Source organism: Sapajus apella, unplaced genomic scaffold (assembly GCF_009761245.1).
Source record: "Sapajus apella isolate SASKATOON/1434 unplaced genomic scaffold, GSC_monkey_1.0 scaffold50, whole genome shotgun sequence".
NCBI classification, from domain to species: Eukaryota; Metazoa; Chordata; class Mammalia; order Primates; family Cebidae; genus Sapajus; species Sapajus apella.
The window spans coordinates 3990340-4008800 of record NW_022436990.1 but is presented as its reverse complement, the minus strand read 5'-3'; the positions used below and the strand labels follow the sequence as shown (position 1 = coordinate 4008800).

At 35.3% G+C, this 18461-nt stretch overlaps 1 protein-coding gene and 1 pseudogene across 3 annotated transcripts in view; both read right to left on the bottom strand.

The window, feature by feature from the left end:
• Window positions 1-216: 216 nt before the first annotated feature.
• Window positions 217-6677, bottom strand: LOC116526344 (annotated as a pseudogene).
• SEC23A (Sec23 homolog A, COPII coat complex component) overlaps window positions 6548-18461 on the bottom strand; it is a 58627-nt gene continuing 46713 nt past the window's right edge. The window contains exons 17-20 of one of the 3 annotated variants that reach the window (XM_032242502.1): window positions 16113-16199; window positions 14167-14322; window positions 12482-12547; window positions 6548-7959 (exon numbers count right to left, since the gene is read on the bottom strand). In XM_032242502.1, the coding sequence (XP_032098393.1) occupies window positions 7870-7959; window positions 12482-12547; window positions 14167-14322; window positions 16113-16199 (399 nt within the window). In that variant the 3' untranslated portion in view covers window positions 6548-7869. Of the gene's footprint in view, window positions 7960-12481; window positions 12548-14166; window positions 14323-16112; window positions 16200-18289; window positions 18423-18461 lie in introns of those variants that run through there. The other 2 variants (XM_032242503.1, XM_032242504.1) reach the window with 2 other exon arrangements.

Genomic DNA, 18461 nt, shown 5'->3' with positions numbered 1-18461 from the left:
GATTTTATCATTATCTCCTTTCCCTTTCTTATTTTAGATTTATTTGTTCTCCTTTGCTGTTTTCTTGGGTTGAATGCAACATTGATTTCTTTTCAATTCTTTCTCCAGTTGCATTTAAAACAACATATTTCTGTGTAATAATTCTTTTTCAATACAAATTTTGGCATATTTTTATGGTTCATGACTAAACATATCATAATTTTCATTAAAATTTTATTTTAACTTTAAACAAATTTTTATTACACAATGGTTGTCACATAATTGGATATTTCTCTACTTTATACACAGTTATTCTCACTCTCCACAGAAAGGCTGTTTAACTTCTCATCTGTAGTTAATACAGAGGCCACACCAGCAGCACCCAATAAAGCAGTTCTCACAGACTTTGTTGGGTCAATAATTCCTTTTTCCACCATATTCACAAAATCTCCAAACATAGCATCATAACCAACTTCTGAGGAACTTTGCATAATTTCGTCAACTTTCAAAGATCCTTCAACATCTGGATTTTTATCAATTGTCATTGCTGGAATTTTGAGTGTTCTTTTAATAATTTCTATACCAATTTTTAATCTTCATTAGCTGGAGTCAATGAGTTCAAGACTGGGATGCACCAAAGTAGGGCACAACGCCCTCCCAAAACAATGCTTTCTTCAACAGCAGCTTTTGCAGCATTAAGAGCATCTGCAACTCTTTCTTTTCATTCACTTAACATCGTGTGTCCCACAAACCTTCAGCACAACTACTCCATCTGAAAGTTCTGCCAGCCTTTTATTGTTTTTCCCTTTCATTTTCACTAGTTGTGGCATCTAAGTCCTCAGTGACTTTTTGAAAACGTTTTTCAGTTTCAGCCTTGCCACCTTTTCCTTTTAAGAGCATGGCATCATCTTTGGTCACAATGACCTCTCCAACTTTTCCTAAGTCATGAGGCTGAACGTCTTCAAGATTTAGGGTTAACCCCTCTTCTCCAGACACTGCACCACCAGTAGCAATAGCCCTACCTTTAAGCTGGTTCTATTATCATCAAACCCTGGAGCCTTGATTGCCACAACCTGAAGACCAACATTTAGCCTATTCAAGACTAGCTTCTCCATCAACGTCTTCAGTGATGATGACCAAAGGCTTACAACACTAGAAATTCTCTTTTCACTCTACAGAACATAGGCATCCTGGAATTCACACTTCTGACCTTTTGATGTATTAATAAAATATAGAGAAATATAGCCTCAACCAAACTTCATGCCTTCAATAATTTATAATTCATCATTCAGTGTTTTTCCACCCTTTACTGTGATGACAACCTTTCTTCCAACCTTTTTCATTGCATCAGAGATGACATTGCCAATTTCTTTGTCTCTGTTTGCAGAAATTGTAGCCACCTGCACAATTTCTTCAGGGGTGGTCACAGGTTTAGACTGCTTTTTAAGTTTAGCAATTACGGCATCAATAGATAACATCACACCTCTCCTGATTTCCACTGGATTAGCACCTTTGCTAATCTTCTCAAAGCCTTCCTTGGCAATAGAGTGTCCCAGTTGAGTAGCAGTGGTAGTGCCATCCCCAGCCTCTTCATTTGTGTTATTGGCAACATTTTGAACAAGTTTAGCTCCAATATTTTTATATTTATCCTTTATGTCAATTGACTTTGCAACAGTCACATCATCTTTTGTTACTTTGGGACTTCCCCAGCCCTGCTCAATAATCACTGTTCTTCCCTTTGGCCCCATTTTAACAGCTACATTTTTTTTTTGTTTTTTTGTTTTTTGTTTTCTTAACAGCTACAGTTTGACTAAAAGGTCTACATTTTGAAGCATTAAGTCTTGCGCATCTGCACCAAATTTTATGTCTTTGGCATAAGCCTGAGTGAGATGAGGATGTAAAGGACCTCTTCAAGGAAAACCACAAACCACTGCTGAATGAAATAAGAGAGGACACAAACGGAGGAACATTCCATTCTCATGGTTAGGAAGAATCAATATCATGAAAACGGCCATACTGCCCAAAGTCATTTATAGATTCAACATTATCTCCATCAAGCTACCAATGACCTTTTTCACAGAACTGGAAAAAACTACCTTAAAACTTCATGTGGAACCAAAAGAGAGCCTGCATAGCCAAGTTAATTCTAAGAAAAAAGAACAAAGCTGGAGGCATCACGCTACCTGACTTCAAGCTGTACTACAAGGCTACAGTAATCAAAACAGCATGCTACTGGTACCAAAACAGAGATATAGACCAATGGAAAAGAACAGAGGCCTCAGAGGCAATGCCACACATCTACAACCATCTGATCTTTGACAAACCTGACAAAAGCAAACAGTGGGGAAAGGATTCCCTGTTTAATAAATGGTATTGGGAAAACTGGCTAGCCGTGTGCAGAAAGCAGAAACTGGACCCCTTCCTGACACCTTACACTAAAATTAACTCCAGATGGATTAAACACTTAAACATAAGACCTAACACCATAAAAACCTTAGAAGAAAACCTAGGCAAACCATTCAGGACATAGGCATAGGCAAGGACTTCATGACTAAAACACCAAAAGCATTGGCAACAAAAGCCAAAAGAGAAAAATGGGATCTGATTAAACTCCAGAGCTTCTGCACAGCAAAAGCAACAATCATTGGAGTGAACTGGCAACCAACAGAATGGGAAAAAATTTTTGCAATCTACCCATCTGATAAAGCATTAATATCCAAAATCTACAAAGAACTAAAACAGATCAACAAGAAACAAACAAACCCATTCAAAAGTGGGCAAAGGATATGAACAGACATTTTTCAAAGGAAGACATATATGAGGCCAACAAACATAAGAAAAAATGCTCATCATCACTGGTCATTAGAGAAATGCAAATCAAAACCACATTGAGATACCATCTCACACCAGTTAGAATGGCGATCATTAAAAAATCTGAAGACAACAGATGCTGGAGAGCATGTGGAGAAATAGGAACACTTTTACACTGTTGGTGGGTGTGTAAATTAGTATAACCATTGTGGAAGACCGTGTGGCGATTCCTCAAGGACCTAGAAATAGAAATTCCATTGGACCCAGCAATTCCATTACTGGGTATATATCCAAAGTATTATAAATCATTCTATTATAAGGACACAAGCACGTGTATGTTCATTGTGGCACTGTTTACAATAGCAGACTTGGAACCAACCCAAATGCCCATCGATGATAGACTGGACAGGGAAAATGTGGCACATTTACACCATGGAATACTATGCATCCATAAAAAACGATGATTTCGTGTTCTTTGTAGGGACATGGATAAATCTGGAAACCATTATTCTCAGCAAACTGACACAAGAACAGAAAATCAAACACCGCATGTTCTCACTCATAGGTGGATGTTGAACAATGAGAACACAAGGTCACAGGGAGGGGAACATCACACACTGAGGTCTGTCGGGGCGACTAGGAGAGGGACAGAGAGGGTAGGGGGTTGGGGAGGGATAACATGGGGAGAAATGCCAGATATAGGTGATGGGGATGGAGGCAGCAAACCACATTGCCATGTATGTACCTATGCAACAATCCTGCATGATCTGCACATGTACCCCAGAACCTAAAGTGCAATAAAATATATATATTAAAAGAAAAAAAGAAAGGAAATAATCCGGCTTGGCAAGGTGACTTACACCTGTAATCCAAGAACCTTGGGAGGCCAAGGCAGGAGGATTGCTTAAGGCCAAGAGTTCAAAACCAACCTTGCCATGCCGGGCACAGTGGCTCATGTCTGTAATCCCAGCACTTTGGGAAGCTGAGGTGGCCAGATCACCTGAGGTGGGGAGTTCGAGACCAGCCTGACCAACATGGAAAAACCTCGTCTCTACTAAAAATGCAAAAAATGAGCGGATGTGGTGGCACATGCCTGTAATCCCAGCTACTCGGGAGGCTGAGGCAGGAGAATCCCTTGAATCCAGGAAGCAGAGGTTGCAGTGAGCGCCAAGATCATGCCGTTGCACTCCAGCCTGGGCAACAAGTGCAAAACTCTGTCTCAAAAAACAAAAAACACCAACCTGGCCAACATAATGAGACCTCATCTCTATTTTTTTTAATAAAAGAAAGTAAAAGGAAATAATCCTAATTTGTCAGCAGTTTGAACTGAAAAAAAATGCCATGTTCATTTAAAATAAATGCAAGTGCAATAAACCACAGAATTTAATTTGTAATAACCAGTAAAAAATGCATTTGCTTTTGCCACTATATAGATACCAAATACCACACCTAAATTTAATGTTTGGGCACAACTATAACCCCTCTCCTGTACACCTTTTCAACTGCGTCCTTTATGACATATTTTCTAGGCGATAACTGGGGTGTGATATGATGTATAGTGTATCATGTTACCAGGCCAAAGTGTTTGGACTTTATCAGGAGGGCTAAAGGAAATGACTGAATCAGACCTGTACACAGAAATAGCACTCTTGTTGCAGTGTGGAAAGTTAATTGAAAAGGATAGAGAAAAGGAGATTGGAGAAATTAGGCTGGTTAGGAGGCTATTTCACCAAACCAGGTGAGAGATATAATCAAGGCAGAACAGCAGTGGAGTAGAGAACCAGAAATCGATTACGGAGATGTCAGAGAAGTTGAATTTATAGAATGTGGTTACCAAAGATGTTGAGGAGAGTAAGAGTTGAAAATGATTCTTTGGTTTCTGGCCTGAGCTGGACAAGTAAGTACACTCATTAGATGCAGTCTCTGAGTCTCGGGATATAACAGGGAAGTCTATCAAGTGGGGAACTAAATAAAGAAATGTCAGCTCCGTTTTGGAATCTACCAATAAAAGAATAAATTTATCTTGTTATACCAAAATATATGTGTACATAGATGAAGTCTAAGGTCATTTTTAGAGATTAAGCCAATAGAGGTAGTAGGTTCAAAAATGAATTCCAAAATAGTTCTCGCTAATATACCAAAGCTTCTCAGTGCTGCTAATAATTTAGCAAGTATTATTTAACCTACTGTATTTGTCGTTTTCACACTACTATAAAGAACTACCTGAGACTGGGTAATTTATGGAGAAAAAAGCTTTAGTTGACTCACAGTTTCACAGGTTTAACAGGAAGCATAACTGGAAAGCCTCAGGAAACTTAAAGGATCGGGGCGTGGTGGGCCAGGGTGGTCTTGGGAAATGCAACATTTGGGCAGGGAAACAGAAATGCCTGTCTTCACCTAGGTCGGTGAGCACAGGCCTGGGGGTGAAGCCCTAGCCAAGGACCACACCCTTCCCTTCCCAGCACTTCTCGGCCCCCCTACCTGGATCAGTGGGGCCTTTGGGAAGTGATAGAGCACGAGGGGTACACTCTCATGAATGGAATTAGTGTTTTTACAAAGGTGTCTGAGGAAACTTGTTCACCTCCCTCCCTTCACCATGTGAGGACGCACAGAAGGTGCCTTCTACAGAGCAGAGAGGCATCACCAGACACCAACTCTACTGGTGCACCTTGATTGTGGATTTCCCAGCCTCCAGAACTGTGAGAAATAAATTTCCATTGTTTATAAATTACCCAGTCTAGGGTATTTTGTTCTAGCAGCCCAAAACAACTAGGAAGGCTAAATTACTCCACCTGCCTCGGCCTCCCAAAGTGCTTGGGATTACAGGCATGAGCCACTGTGCCCGGTATGGCCAGGTTGGTTTAGACATTTTTTTCAACAGTCTATGTAAGTAGATAATAATTTAGAAATAGAAAAATTATACACAAAAATGATCCCAGGTGATTGTTTTTAAATGGTAAGCTAAAAGGGTATGATAATATATTTGTTCATCCTTATCACTTAAATTCAGCTGTAATCGATTTAGAAGTAGAGGACAGTTAGGGCTAAGCACCGAGACAAGAAACAATGGCACAACAGCATTCTTAAAGGACGCAACTTAAGAAGTCAAGCAAATTAAACAGTTGTCATCATTACAATGTCCTTCCTCCATTCAATATACATGAATTTGTCCTGGCGCAGTGGCTCACGCCTGTTATCCCAAGCACTTTGGGAGGCCGAGGCAGGTGGATCGCTTGAGGTCAGGAGTTTAAGACCAGCCTGGCCAATGTGGTGAAACCCCATCTCTATTAAAAATACAAAAATTAGCCAGGCATGGTGGCAGGCATCTGTAATGCCAGCTACTTAGGAGGCTAACGCAGGAGAATTGCTTGAACCCAGAATGTGGAGGTTGCATTGAGCCAAGTTCATGCCACTTCACTCCAGCCTGGGCAACAGAGCAAGACTCTGTCTCAAAAAAAAAAAAAAAAAACCCTATGTGAACTCCAAAACACACTAGGCTTACAAGAGAAATGAGTAACTAGTAACTATTTGGGAGTGATAAAAATACTTTAAAATTGATTGTGGTGATGTGGTTACATAACTTCATGAAAAGACTCAAAACCACTGAATCATGTGTTTTAACAGGGTGAAGTGTATGGTGTGTGAATTATATCTTAAAGCTGTTATTTTTTTAAATGAGTAGCTTTTAAATAGATTTTAAATAGTCTAATTTTACATTAGGCTTCTCAGGTTTACTAGATTTCAAAATAGCCAGAAAAACAGTGGAAAGTATATTTTATTGGCATTTAGGTCTAGCACAGTTCAATTCAAACAAAGTATAACAAAGCAATTTATTTAAGCTAAGTTAATATAACATACAATTTTTTCTTAAGTTTCTGTTTTACCATCATATGATTGTGTTCATGCAAGTACAATCATCAAAACTGTCCTCCCAAGTATATATCATAGCACCACCTTTTATTTGCAGTACTTGATATGTAAATTTCATTGTCAAAACATATCTGGCTTTATCAATGTAAACATATTTGCTACAAGTAAACTTTAAAGGTAAAAGTGAATGATGCTAATGAATAAATCAAAATAGAACTGAGCATCACATGATATATTTAAACAAACGTTATATAATACTGTTTCAATAAGAACCACAACTTAATAAATTTCACAAAAAGGAAGAAAAAACAAAAAGTTATGTGTAAACTGCCAAAATAATGTTAAAATACTGAAGGATATAATGTAAAATTTACCTCAGAAAAACAAGGGGAAACAACAAAACCATGCTGTGAAAACCAAATTTGGTGTAGTAGTTACAACAGTCATTTTACTGGAAAGGCTTACTAAAATGCACTCTAACAAAACAATTTATTTTCTATCTCCTTTTTAAAAAACTATTGTGTTTAGTCATATAAGTCGGGTATTTTATGGAAATTTCACATTTATTTTCAGTTGCGGGATTGTTACCCAAAAAAACCTTTTCATCTCTAAACTCCTTTTCCAAATAATCAAAAACATTAAGTTATCATAAAAATCACCATTATAAAGTCAAATAATTCCTAAACAAATCATAAAAATAAATCTGCCTTAACCTAATAAGTACAGAAAAAGTGTATACATAAATGCTGAAAATTACAGAAAAACACTCAATGAATAAGCAAAAATGTTCACATTTATCATTACTATTGTTTTTTCACTTTCTGGCTAAAATTAAGGAACAAGCTTTTTAAAAGTCAGCAAGGATATTCAGTGCCACTTTGGGTCTGCCTGCAACATACAAATGAGTTACATCTGTAGTACAAGGCAGATTCTATTTTTATTCTTAAACATAATTAAGTTATAAAGACTTCAAATTTCTAGAACCAGTTATAACACTGTGGTACGCAAAATAAATTTGTTCTTATTGCTCTCATTAAAATTCCAGCTTAATCTACAAATGTGAACATTTTCCATATGTTGTCTCAAATCATACTAATACGAAAAAATATAGAACAATATCTGTTGGTTTACACAGATAAATGGAAAAAGAAAAAAATAAAATGTGAATATTATTTCATCTTCTTAAATATCTTTAACATGTTTAGCACTTCAAGCAGCACTGGACACAGCAAGTTTCTTCAAATGATCCATAAACACTTGTAAACTAACGTCATCTGTGAGAATAGGTGCTCCAGACTCCTAGAGGAAAAAAGATATTTTTTATGATTAAAACACAGGGTGATACTTTAGAATTTATATGTAAATGTTTAAAAGACAGGGAAATTATTTGAAATAGAACAATGCCTATGATCCTATTAAATAAAAAGAATCCAAATGGCCTTCATTCCTAGTTCCTGAAAGGGAGACTCTACATCCTTAGAATTCCCTGATTAATAGGAGTGTCTTTATTCATAGGCTGATGGGATCACATCTGAGCTTATGCTATGAGATGAGATGACTCAGGATGGGGGCTAGTCATCAGAAAGACCAACAATGTAATTAGAGGCTTGAGACTTTAAAAGAAAGCTCGACCTCCAAACCCTTTCTCCCTGGCATTTTGACAGAAATGTCAGCTGGAAGGAAGCAAACTCATAATATCATTTTTAAAATAAACTATGCTTATCAAGTTTTCAGGTCATTTTAATTGATTTCTGTAGGGCCCAAGTAATTAACAAGAATTAGGGAAAATTCCTATTATCCATTTTAATAAAAACTGTGTTGATGGAATGACCTTGGTAACCCAATCTATTAACAGTGGATTTTGAAATCTTTTTGAAATTTGAAATTTTACTTCAGCAAAAGTATTTCTAGAAGATTTTATCTGAATTTTAAATTTTTCCTCTGATACTTAATTCTAAATATTCAAAGCCTAAAACAGGGAAATTAGGCAATTTTCAGCTAATGGCAAATGTGAGATGAAAACTTATAGCTCCTGTGTGCCATAACCTCTCCTGAATAAAGGGAAATCAATTTTATCATATATTAATTCAAAAGAACTTGAAAAACTTGATAATGAAGGGAGGCAATCCCTTACTGGGATTAAGGGTATAGAGTCTGGAGCCAGCATTTCTAGGTTCAAATTCGGGCTCCGCCGCTTCCTACCCATACAGCTAAAGAAGTTACTTAAACTATGTCTCAGTTTCCCCATGTGTAAAACAAGGATAATAACTAGACCTATCTTACACAGTTGTTGTAATGATTAAATAAGTTAAATTATATAAAGCAAACAGAACAATACCTAGTACCTACAGTACACATACAAGTTTTAGGTATTTTTATTATTCCTCCTTTTGAAAAATCTAATATAATAATGAAATACTTTTCTTTATTCTATATGCATAGCTAAGACAGAGAATCACAAGTCTCAAAACTGTAACCTAAACCAATAACAACCTGATGGCCCCTACTTTTTTCTTCTTGTAAGTGTACCTAATTTTATTTTCATCTTATAATGCTTTCCATCTCAAGTCACCCAATCTCAGAGCCACTTCTCCTACTCAAGACAAAATGGATTTCCTAATTTATATAACACAGAGCTCCTAAAATTATAAATACCAATGCTCAAATCAATTTTATAAAAAATTAGCAGTTGGTTGATCTCAATTTTTTAAATGGACCCTTTTTCTATTTAAAATATATCCAGGGTTAGGCAGAAATGTACAAGCTTTACATTATTTCGTATACGAAGCACTACAGCAACGGAGGCCTCCAGTACCCTGTCACAGAAGAGGTGTTGCAGTGGTGCCCTCTTCCGGCTGTTCATGGATAATACTTATCATAGCGTCCTTGATTTCAGACTCCCAAAAAATCCTGTAAGCTGTTAGAGTCCATTAATTTTTAGTAAAATGCTTGGTGACTAAGTTATTTCCCTTAAATGTAATCATCATATTAACTTAATGATTAAAAATTCAGAGTATGGAGTCAGATAGGCCTTGGTTAAAATCTAGACCCTGCCAGAGTTTAGCTACATGATCTTGCATAAAATACTTAATCTGTATGACCCTCAATTTCCTCTCTTGAAATATAGGGTTACTAGTATCCCCTTAAAAGTTAATTAAATGAGAGTGCACTAAAAGCATAGTGAATAAACAGTACAGATTCAGTCTATTAGATATTATTAAAATATTAACATCATTACTCATAAAAATCTTAAGAAAGACCTGAGTACTCTTGTTTATGCCTGTAATGCCCCCACTTCCAGGCAGTAACAATTAAACTTCAGAGTTTAAAGTAAGTTTCCTTTCCCATGTTAAACATAAGAAGTGACTTTTTTCCCATTGATAACAGTGAAAACTAATAGCTAATATTTACTGAGTATTACTGTCCATTTCAAGCACATTTTGTTAAACTCTATAGACAAGGAAGTGAAAACAACAAGAAGTCAGGTAACTTGCAGAGTCTGCATTTTTCCACTACCAGCCTTCCACCCTTCCAAGATTCATCTCCTTTACTTCTTATAACATCTCCATCTTCCAGGACTTTTGGACTTTGGATTCGATTTATTTATCTATATCACAAAACTCCTTAACTCCTAACCACCTCCACAGATCTCCAATATTGTAATCTCTGCTCTCTCCTGTCCAGATTTCTTGTATTCCATACATGCTATTTTTAAGATGCTATGGAAAATCAAAAATGAAAATGACAGATATTGCCTCAATTAACTAACAATCTAATAGGAGCAATGTCATAGGAAACAGATGGGGGACAAGGGATGACAGGGCAGGGACATTACACAAAGTCAATCATGCAATTGTAGGACGGTACTATGGTTTGAATATCGGTCTCTTCCAAAGCTCATTTTGAAAATCCCCAACGTGGCAGTATAAAGGTTGGGGCCTTTAAGAGGTGACTGAGTCATGAGCGCTCTGCCCTCATGAAAAACTTAAAAGCTATTCATAGATTTGCCCAGGCACGGTGGCTTACGCCTGTAATCCCATTACTTTGGGAGGCCAAGGCGGGCAGAACACTTGGACATCCCCTCACCTATTTTTTTAAAAATTTTTTAAAAATTTAAGACTACATTAAAGTTGTGAAAGAGGTATAATAAACACCCACATACCATGTCTAAATTCAGATTGTTAACATTTTGGCTCGTATGCTTTAAGTTTCTACATTATTTTTCCTTTTCTTTTCTTCTTTTTGTTGAATAACTCCTGCAAGTTGAAGCCATCATGACATTTTATCCCTAAATACTTCATGATGTATCTCCTAAGATCAAGAAACATCTCCTACATAACCACAATGACATTATCACTCTCAAATTTCTTAATTTATTCTATCCCCTTTCTAAATATGCCTGTCTTTCTCAGCTCCAGTCCTGTTACCCCTAGTTATCTGACATATGATCTATATTCAAATCTCACAAATTTCCCTATTGTGTTCTTTATAGCTATTCTCTCCCTCGAATCCAGGATCCAATCAGAATTCAGATTTTGTGCATAACTGCCATGACCTGGAATTATTACTTTTCTGCAACTTCTAGTCAAGTCCTATTGAGAGTCTACTTATGAAATATCTTCCAAATCGATTCCTTTCACCATCTTGCATTCATTCCCTCTCACTTGGATTATTTTCATAAATATACTTTCAACCTACAGACTACTTCCATTTAATCTTAAGATTCGACTATACTATCTAAGACTCAAATGTGCCCCTCAGTCCACCTTCAATGACTTGCCATTAGTTACCACATAAATACTCAACTTCTCACTCCTCAACTTGACATTCAAGATCCTCCACAATTTAGCTGCACAACACATTTCTGTTTTATGTTCTCCTAGTCAGCTCTACATGTAGTCTTTTACCTTGACCCATACTACCCTCTACCTAGATTTCCCTTCCTCATGCAATTTCCAATTACTAAAGTAACCATTCTTTAATGAAATGCTCCTTTTTTCTGAGCTCTTTTCTGATTACACACTCTCTTCCTGCTACCAGCAAGTGACCTCTTTCCATCTTCCTCTTTCAACCTTTATAATGCTTTATAGCTTTCTAAAGACAAATATCCCATTCTGCCTTATATTCCACTTAGGTATGTATGCATCTAAGATAAGATACATATCTAAGTAGAATATTAGACTACAATATTAGACTACAAGCTCTTCAAAGGCATGAGTAATAACTGCATCCTAAAGTGCCAATACAAAGTCCCAAACATACTGACACTCAATAAATGTTGATATGTTACATCAAGAAGTTAAGACTTTTTTTTTTTAAAGAGATAGAGTCTTGCTATGTTGCCCAGGCTGGTCTCAAACTCCTGACCTCAAGTGATCCTCCTGTCTCAGCCTCTCAAGTTGCTGGGATTACAGGCATCAGCCACCACACCCAGCAGGACTTTTACCAAATTAAACTATACCAATAATGATTTGCAGGGTTCCTGCCCATCCTGCTCAACTACAGTCCCTGGCCTCCCTTGGCTTATTGTGGCCTTTTGTGGTTCACAACCTAGCATTAAGCTTGAGTCATCACTTCTTATCTTATACACTTTATTGCTTTTTGTCTCAAGGGTATAGTGCTAAACTTGGAGTCTATTTGATAGGATCACTTTTTTATTTTCTATGGTGTCACCAAATATTAATTCTGTTTTCTACTCTTATTTTTACATTACTTTTCCAACAGAAATCATTACTAAACAGGAAAAAATGCTGCTTTCACTAAAATAACAAACAATAAATACACGAAGAAATAATTTTCAAGACCTGCTTTTTATACTTACCTGCCCCCAGGCATACATATTATTATGAGTCTGTGAAGGGTTGACTTTTGAAAGAAGGAAACGGGCCTTAAAAAACAAAGAAGAAATATTATCCATCAAAAGTGGTTTTAGTCAATATCAGCTGAATAATTATATCATGTTAAATCAATTTTATTTAGTACATCTTGGTAAAATTAATTTTATCAAATTAATTTTTAAAAGATTAACTGAATTTGAAATGTATAGGTCACTATGTATTATAAATAAATAATAAATGCACCTCTCTCCAAATCATACATCCAAAATAACAAATATATTGTTGAGTCCAAAACTCAGCATATAAAAATTATGTGTACAACAATTATGACAAGGTTATTGTGAAATTACTAAATACTTGGTCAGAAGTTCAAAATCCCAAATAATGATAAAAATAAAAGCCATAAAAATCCATATGTTCTTTTGCTTAAAATTATGACACTTAAGTTTTCTTAACCCACAGGTGATTCTATGAGACAAGTGATCCAACATTTCATCCTTCTACCCACTATGGCTTATCATCATGAAAATAATAACCGGAATAAAAGAGGAAAATGGTAATACACATAATGAGACATCAATGAAAGAACCAGTAAGATTTTTAATTTATAATGGAAGAACACAGATAGTAACATCTTTTGAAATTCAGTATCATACAAAATCTTTTTCTACTCTCTAGGAATCAGTTTAACCTAACAGTGAAGAGCACTGGCCCTGGAGTACCAGGATTGAAATCCCATTCCTGCATTTACTGTGTTTCCTTGGCCATAAGTAACCTAGGTCTCAGTTTTATTATCTGTTAAATGAAAATAACACTAGAATTCTTGTGAGGATCAAATGAGATAAGGCATGCAGAAGTACTCTGCAAATTCTCAATACGTGATAACTCACATAAATACAGTGAAACTCTAATAATAATCATTTCTGAGTAACAGTTACTGTTATTTGCTACCTATTTTATAGTACTGTAGTAGGCACTAGGGAATACAAAGCATAATCCCTGCCTTCAAAGAGAAAGTAAAACAAACTAATAATGACATAATTAATTTATTGTAACTCATAAGAATTACAAAAGAGAAGAGATGTTTTATGAGTGTATGTTAAGGAACCTAACTTAGCCTTCTAAAGGGCTCAAAGCAACTGTGTATGTATGTATATGTATCTAATAATCCTCATAATCCTAAAAACCACAAAATCTTTTCATAATATCACAGTGTTTTCCTATTACATGAAAATTTATTTTCTAGAAAACTGGAATGATAGAATGAAGACAATGAAAAAATGTAAGTTACCACAAATGTTATATTCATAGACTTTATCAGTAAATAAACAGCTTTAAGAAAAGTACATTAAGTTACTTTCCAAGCTGCTCATATCTTCTTGTTCAACCAAAGCTAACATACCGCCACAATGCCATCCTGGCCCTGTTCAGGAAGCTAGGCTAGAGACGTGGATGATGGAAACTGCCAGGTTTAGGTAACTAGTCAATAATCTTACTGCTTTGCTCTCAAAAGCTAATGCAAAAAGTATGTACTGATACCTTTCCCTCCCATCTCCTTACCTTTCTGTGTGCTTTGTGAAGCAATCTATTAAACTCAGAAGGCTAATAGGTTACACCTCACTGCAAACCTAACAACAAACAAGCACACAAAAAAATTAACACTACTTACCTGGCTGCCTCCATGTTCAGTGTCAATGTATCTCGGCATTGGAAATCTGGAGTGAAGAATTTCCTGCGCATCATCCACTGGGGCTTGCAGAAGGTGGCGGAAATTTTCATATTCAGGCATGTCCTGGTATCCTGACTTCCGCCACTGTGCTATGGTCTAATTTTAAAACAATTAAAGAAATTACTTTAAATTTCTTGCCCATCCAAAAATCTTGAGAAGATTTTTCGAAAGAAAGTAATCTCTAGAAACTAAGAAAATTATATACCATTATTCCATTTACCTCAATTTTTTAAAAGTTACAACCACTAATTTAAGTAGAGAAAATATTCTTAAGTAAAAAAATGTAAAATTAGACTTTCCTTTAAAAGTAAAATGAAAGAATACTTACATAAGTCAGAAAATTTTTAAGATACTATGCTTATCAAATGAACGTTAGTTAAAAGCTATCTATCTAAGCTTCTGATATGTGAGAGGGAGTTTTGTTACAGAAGAGTTGTAAAAGATTTCAAAATTAATGACCTACTCTTATGAAGTCTTTACCAATGGTGGTACTTTCTGGCAAGACACAGAAAAATAAAAACTTTAATAAAAATAATAACATTATAAAGATAATACACCTTTAAAAGAGCAACTGAATCAATCCATTTATTAAGGTAAGAATCTCTAAAAACCAGGTAATTAAATTTTCTAAAAACCTATGTCTGCTTTATTTTCTAAATTAGCTGAAATCAGTCAACACATATTCTTTTATAGCTTTATACCTTTGTATAAAGCTATAAAACAATCATGTGCATTTCTGATTTCTCCTTGAACAAGCTGCTTGAAAAAGTAAAAATCACTATAAAAACAAACAAAAGCAAAAAACAATAAGCTTTGCCAGTATTACAGGTTGTTTTTTCTTTTTTTTTTTTTTTTTAACAGAGGCAATGAGGTTAAAACAGGCATTATTCTTAATAAGTAAAGGGCATTGGAAACTGGTATCAATTAAAAATAATTTACAAAATAATAATAATTAAATCTTTTAAAAGTCCTGGGTAGTACTACTTCAAAGAATATTTTGAGTAATGCCTTTACTATTACAACATAAATCTTAAAAAAAATTTTTTTTATAGAGACGGGATCTTACTATGATGCCCAGGTTGGTCCTGAACTCCTGGGCTCAAGCAATCCTCCTGCCTTGGCTTCCCAAAATGCTGAAATTAGAGGCATGAGCCACCACAGCCAGCCATAGTGCAAATCCAAAATCATTTACAATTAAAGCAACTGAAAAAAATAAATCTGCAGAAGTTACTAAAATACTAGACTATAAGCTTGAGAGCAGATTTGTGAAAAAAGAACATCTGTATCTTCCAAAGCATCCAGAGGAAGCACATAACTATTGGCTGAGCGAATAAATGCAGGAATCAATCAAGGTCTGCTAAACACCTGGGTTAAAGCTTGATAGCTACTAAAATCTTCTGCTCTCTGCAATCATTTACCATACCAATTAAGTGACATTACAAATTTTAATTCATGTATGCTTCAAATGAGTTTTCAAGATCATGTAGAACACTTAAAAATAGCTTCTTATAATGATTACATAATATAAAAGGAAAGCCTGCCCACTGACAAAGGCTGACTTTTCCCTTCTTAATATTTTCAGGTAAAACCCAAAAGTGCCATATGTCTATATAGTCACTGTGCTTACTTTTACAACACTATGCTTTGTGCAAAAACCATCTGTCCAATCGTGTGGGAACAAACGAACAAAATAATCACATGTGGATCAATAGCAATTGAAACCTAAAATCTTATAGTAAGCACAATCATATTTTATATATATTTTATGAAAATGGAAATCAAAGTTTATCATAAATGAAACGCTAGCCATACAATAAGAAGAAAAAAAACCTTTTCTAAATAAAAAGACTTTGCATGCATAGTTTTAAATGCTATTGAAATCTTACCTCACCATGATAAATCAAAATCTGGAAGAATGTGTCCATGAGAAGAATACGATCTGCAAGAATGCTACTGCTATCAAGAAGAACCGGCTAACATAAAGAAAACAATGAGAAATGAGGAAAAAGGAAAAATAAACTACTTAACAATATAAAATAGATGTTTCCAGGTTATTTTCCGAGTTTCTTTTTTCTTTTCTTTTTTTTGGGGGGGATTAGCGGGAACAGGGTCTTGCTCTGTCACCTAGGCTGGAGTGCAGTGGCATGATCTCAGTTCACTGCAGCCTCACCCTCCCAGGCTCCAGCAATCCTCCCACCTCAGACTAGCAGCTGGGACTACAGGTGTGTAACACCATATCCAGCTAATTTTTAAATTTTTTTTGCAGAGATGGGGTCTCATTACGCTTCCTAGGCTGGTCTCAAATTCCTGGACTGAAGTGACCTCCTGTCTCAGCCTCCCAAAGGCTGGGATTACAGGCTTAGCACTAAATTAGAAATTTAGGCCACCACGCATGGCCTAAATTTCAAATTTATATTTTATTACTTAAAATCTCTTGCTATTGTGGATTCTTACAGTGTATTTTAATTTTCTAACGAATCTCTTTAAACAGAAGTAACAAACAATTTAAAAATAGAGTAAAGTCAAGAAGAATTCAAGAGTAACTCCTAAGCCTAAATGGGGAAAGGCCTGGGATAGAGTCAATTCACAGCACATGGGAAAATAGTTCTACATATGAAATGAAAGAGAGTGGTCTGAAGGAATGACGTAAATTTAGTGTCACATGCACAAAGATGGTCATTAAAGCAATGGGATTAGACTACATCACAGAGAGAGGCTGAAGATAGGGAAAGCCAGAAGATTGATTCCTTAAGCATGTCAACACTTAGAGGTCTGAAAAGGAGAAGCTAGCAAAAGACTGAGAAGAAATAGTGACTAAGAGGAAAACCAGGAAGGTATAGCAGGTGTTACAGAAGCCCAGAGCAAAAGGTTTTCAAGCCCAGTATTTACCTAGTGAGGACTAGGTTAATACTGCTGAGAGCTCTGGTGAGATGTAGGACATCGGTGGTCTTTATAAGAGCCATTTCAATATAATGTTAGGGACAAAAGTCTTACTTATATAGGTTGAGAAGACAATGTAAGGTGAGAAAGTATTAAAAACAAATAACTTTTTTGAGTTTAACTGTGACCAGGAGTGGAGAAATGGGGTGGCAGTTAGAAAAAAAAGTGAGTCATGATAGGGAGCGGGGGTTTGTCTCTTTTTTTAAACATGAGTGTTGTCACAGTTTCTATGTTAATAAGAATGATCCAGGTGGACGGAAAGTGATGATGTAATAAAGAAAGAAGATAACTCCAAAAGCAAAACCCCAAGAAAATGAAGCTGATGGGATTCATGAATTAAATTAAAAGGTTGAAATTTAACAGGAGGAGACACTAGGGATAGTGGGATTCCAATTTTCTTATAAACACTATTCTACATTTTTCAGATGTCTACAATGCACATATATTACTCAGAAGAAAAAAAAGTTATTTCTACTATATTCCTGATTTAAAAATACAAGACCAAAATACATATAGCCAAGTCAACATATTAAAAATACATATTTTCCTAGAAAAGTAGAAACTATTTGACCAATTACAAAAAAATTATTGTAATGAAATAAAACATTTTACACATTTTTACAAAACCGTGAATAACAGCATCATGAGTGATCATTAATCAAAAGATATTGTAAATATTCTCTTTATATTGACCTTCCTAAAGTATTTTCAAATACAGTAACTATATAATTTTAAGTAGTAAAACAGACCATTTTAACTACAGAATGGAAAAATGGTTCATTTGATAACAGGTTAGAGTAAGCGGGACAGTCTGCTAAGAAGGTTAAATGGATAACTTTATCACTCTTCTAAACATACGTCTTTATAATCAACTATTTTTTATGCTCTCAAAAAAAACAAAGGAAAATGAGATTAAAACAAGAGACTTTGTTTAGACAGAATATCATAACTGTCAGACACTAAACTCTGGAATAAGCTACAGTATACAGAATCATAATCACTTCTGGACATTGTTAAAGATATAAAGAATAATCATATGCTTTGAAGGATTTGATCAACCAAATGGCTGGACAAAATAAAACTCACTTCCCTTTCATTTAAAAAAATTCTTAACAATATTCTAATACAACTTACATGGTATCTAGCATATAGTAAACACTCATAAATATATTAAATGAATACATAAATAGGTTGAAATGTCCATTCTTTTAAATTCTTATATTTAGTAACTATATATTTTTTTAAGTTATTTTCACCTTTTTTTTTTTTTTTTTTTTTTTTTTTTTTTTTTTTTT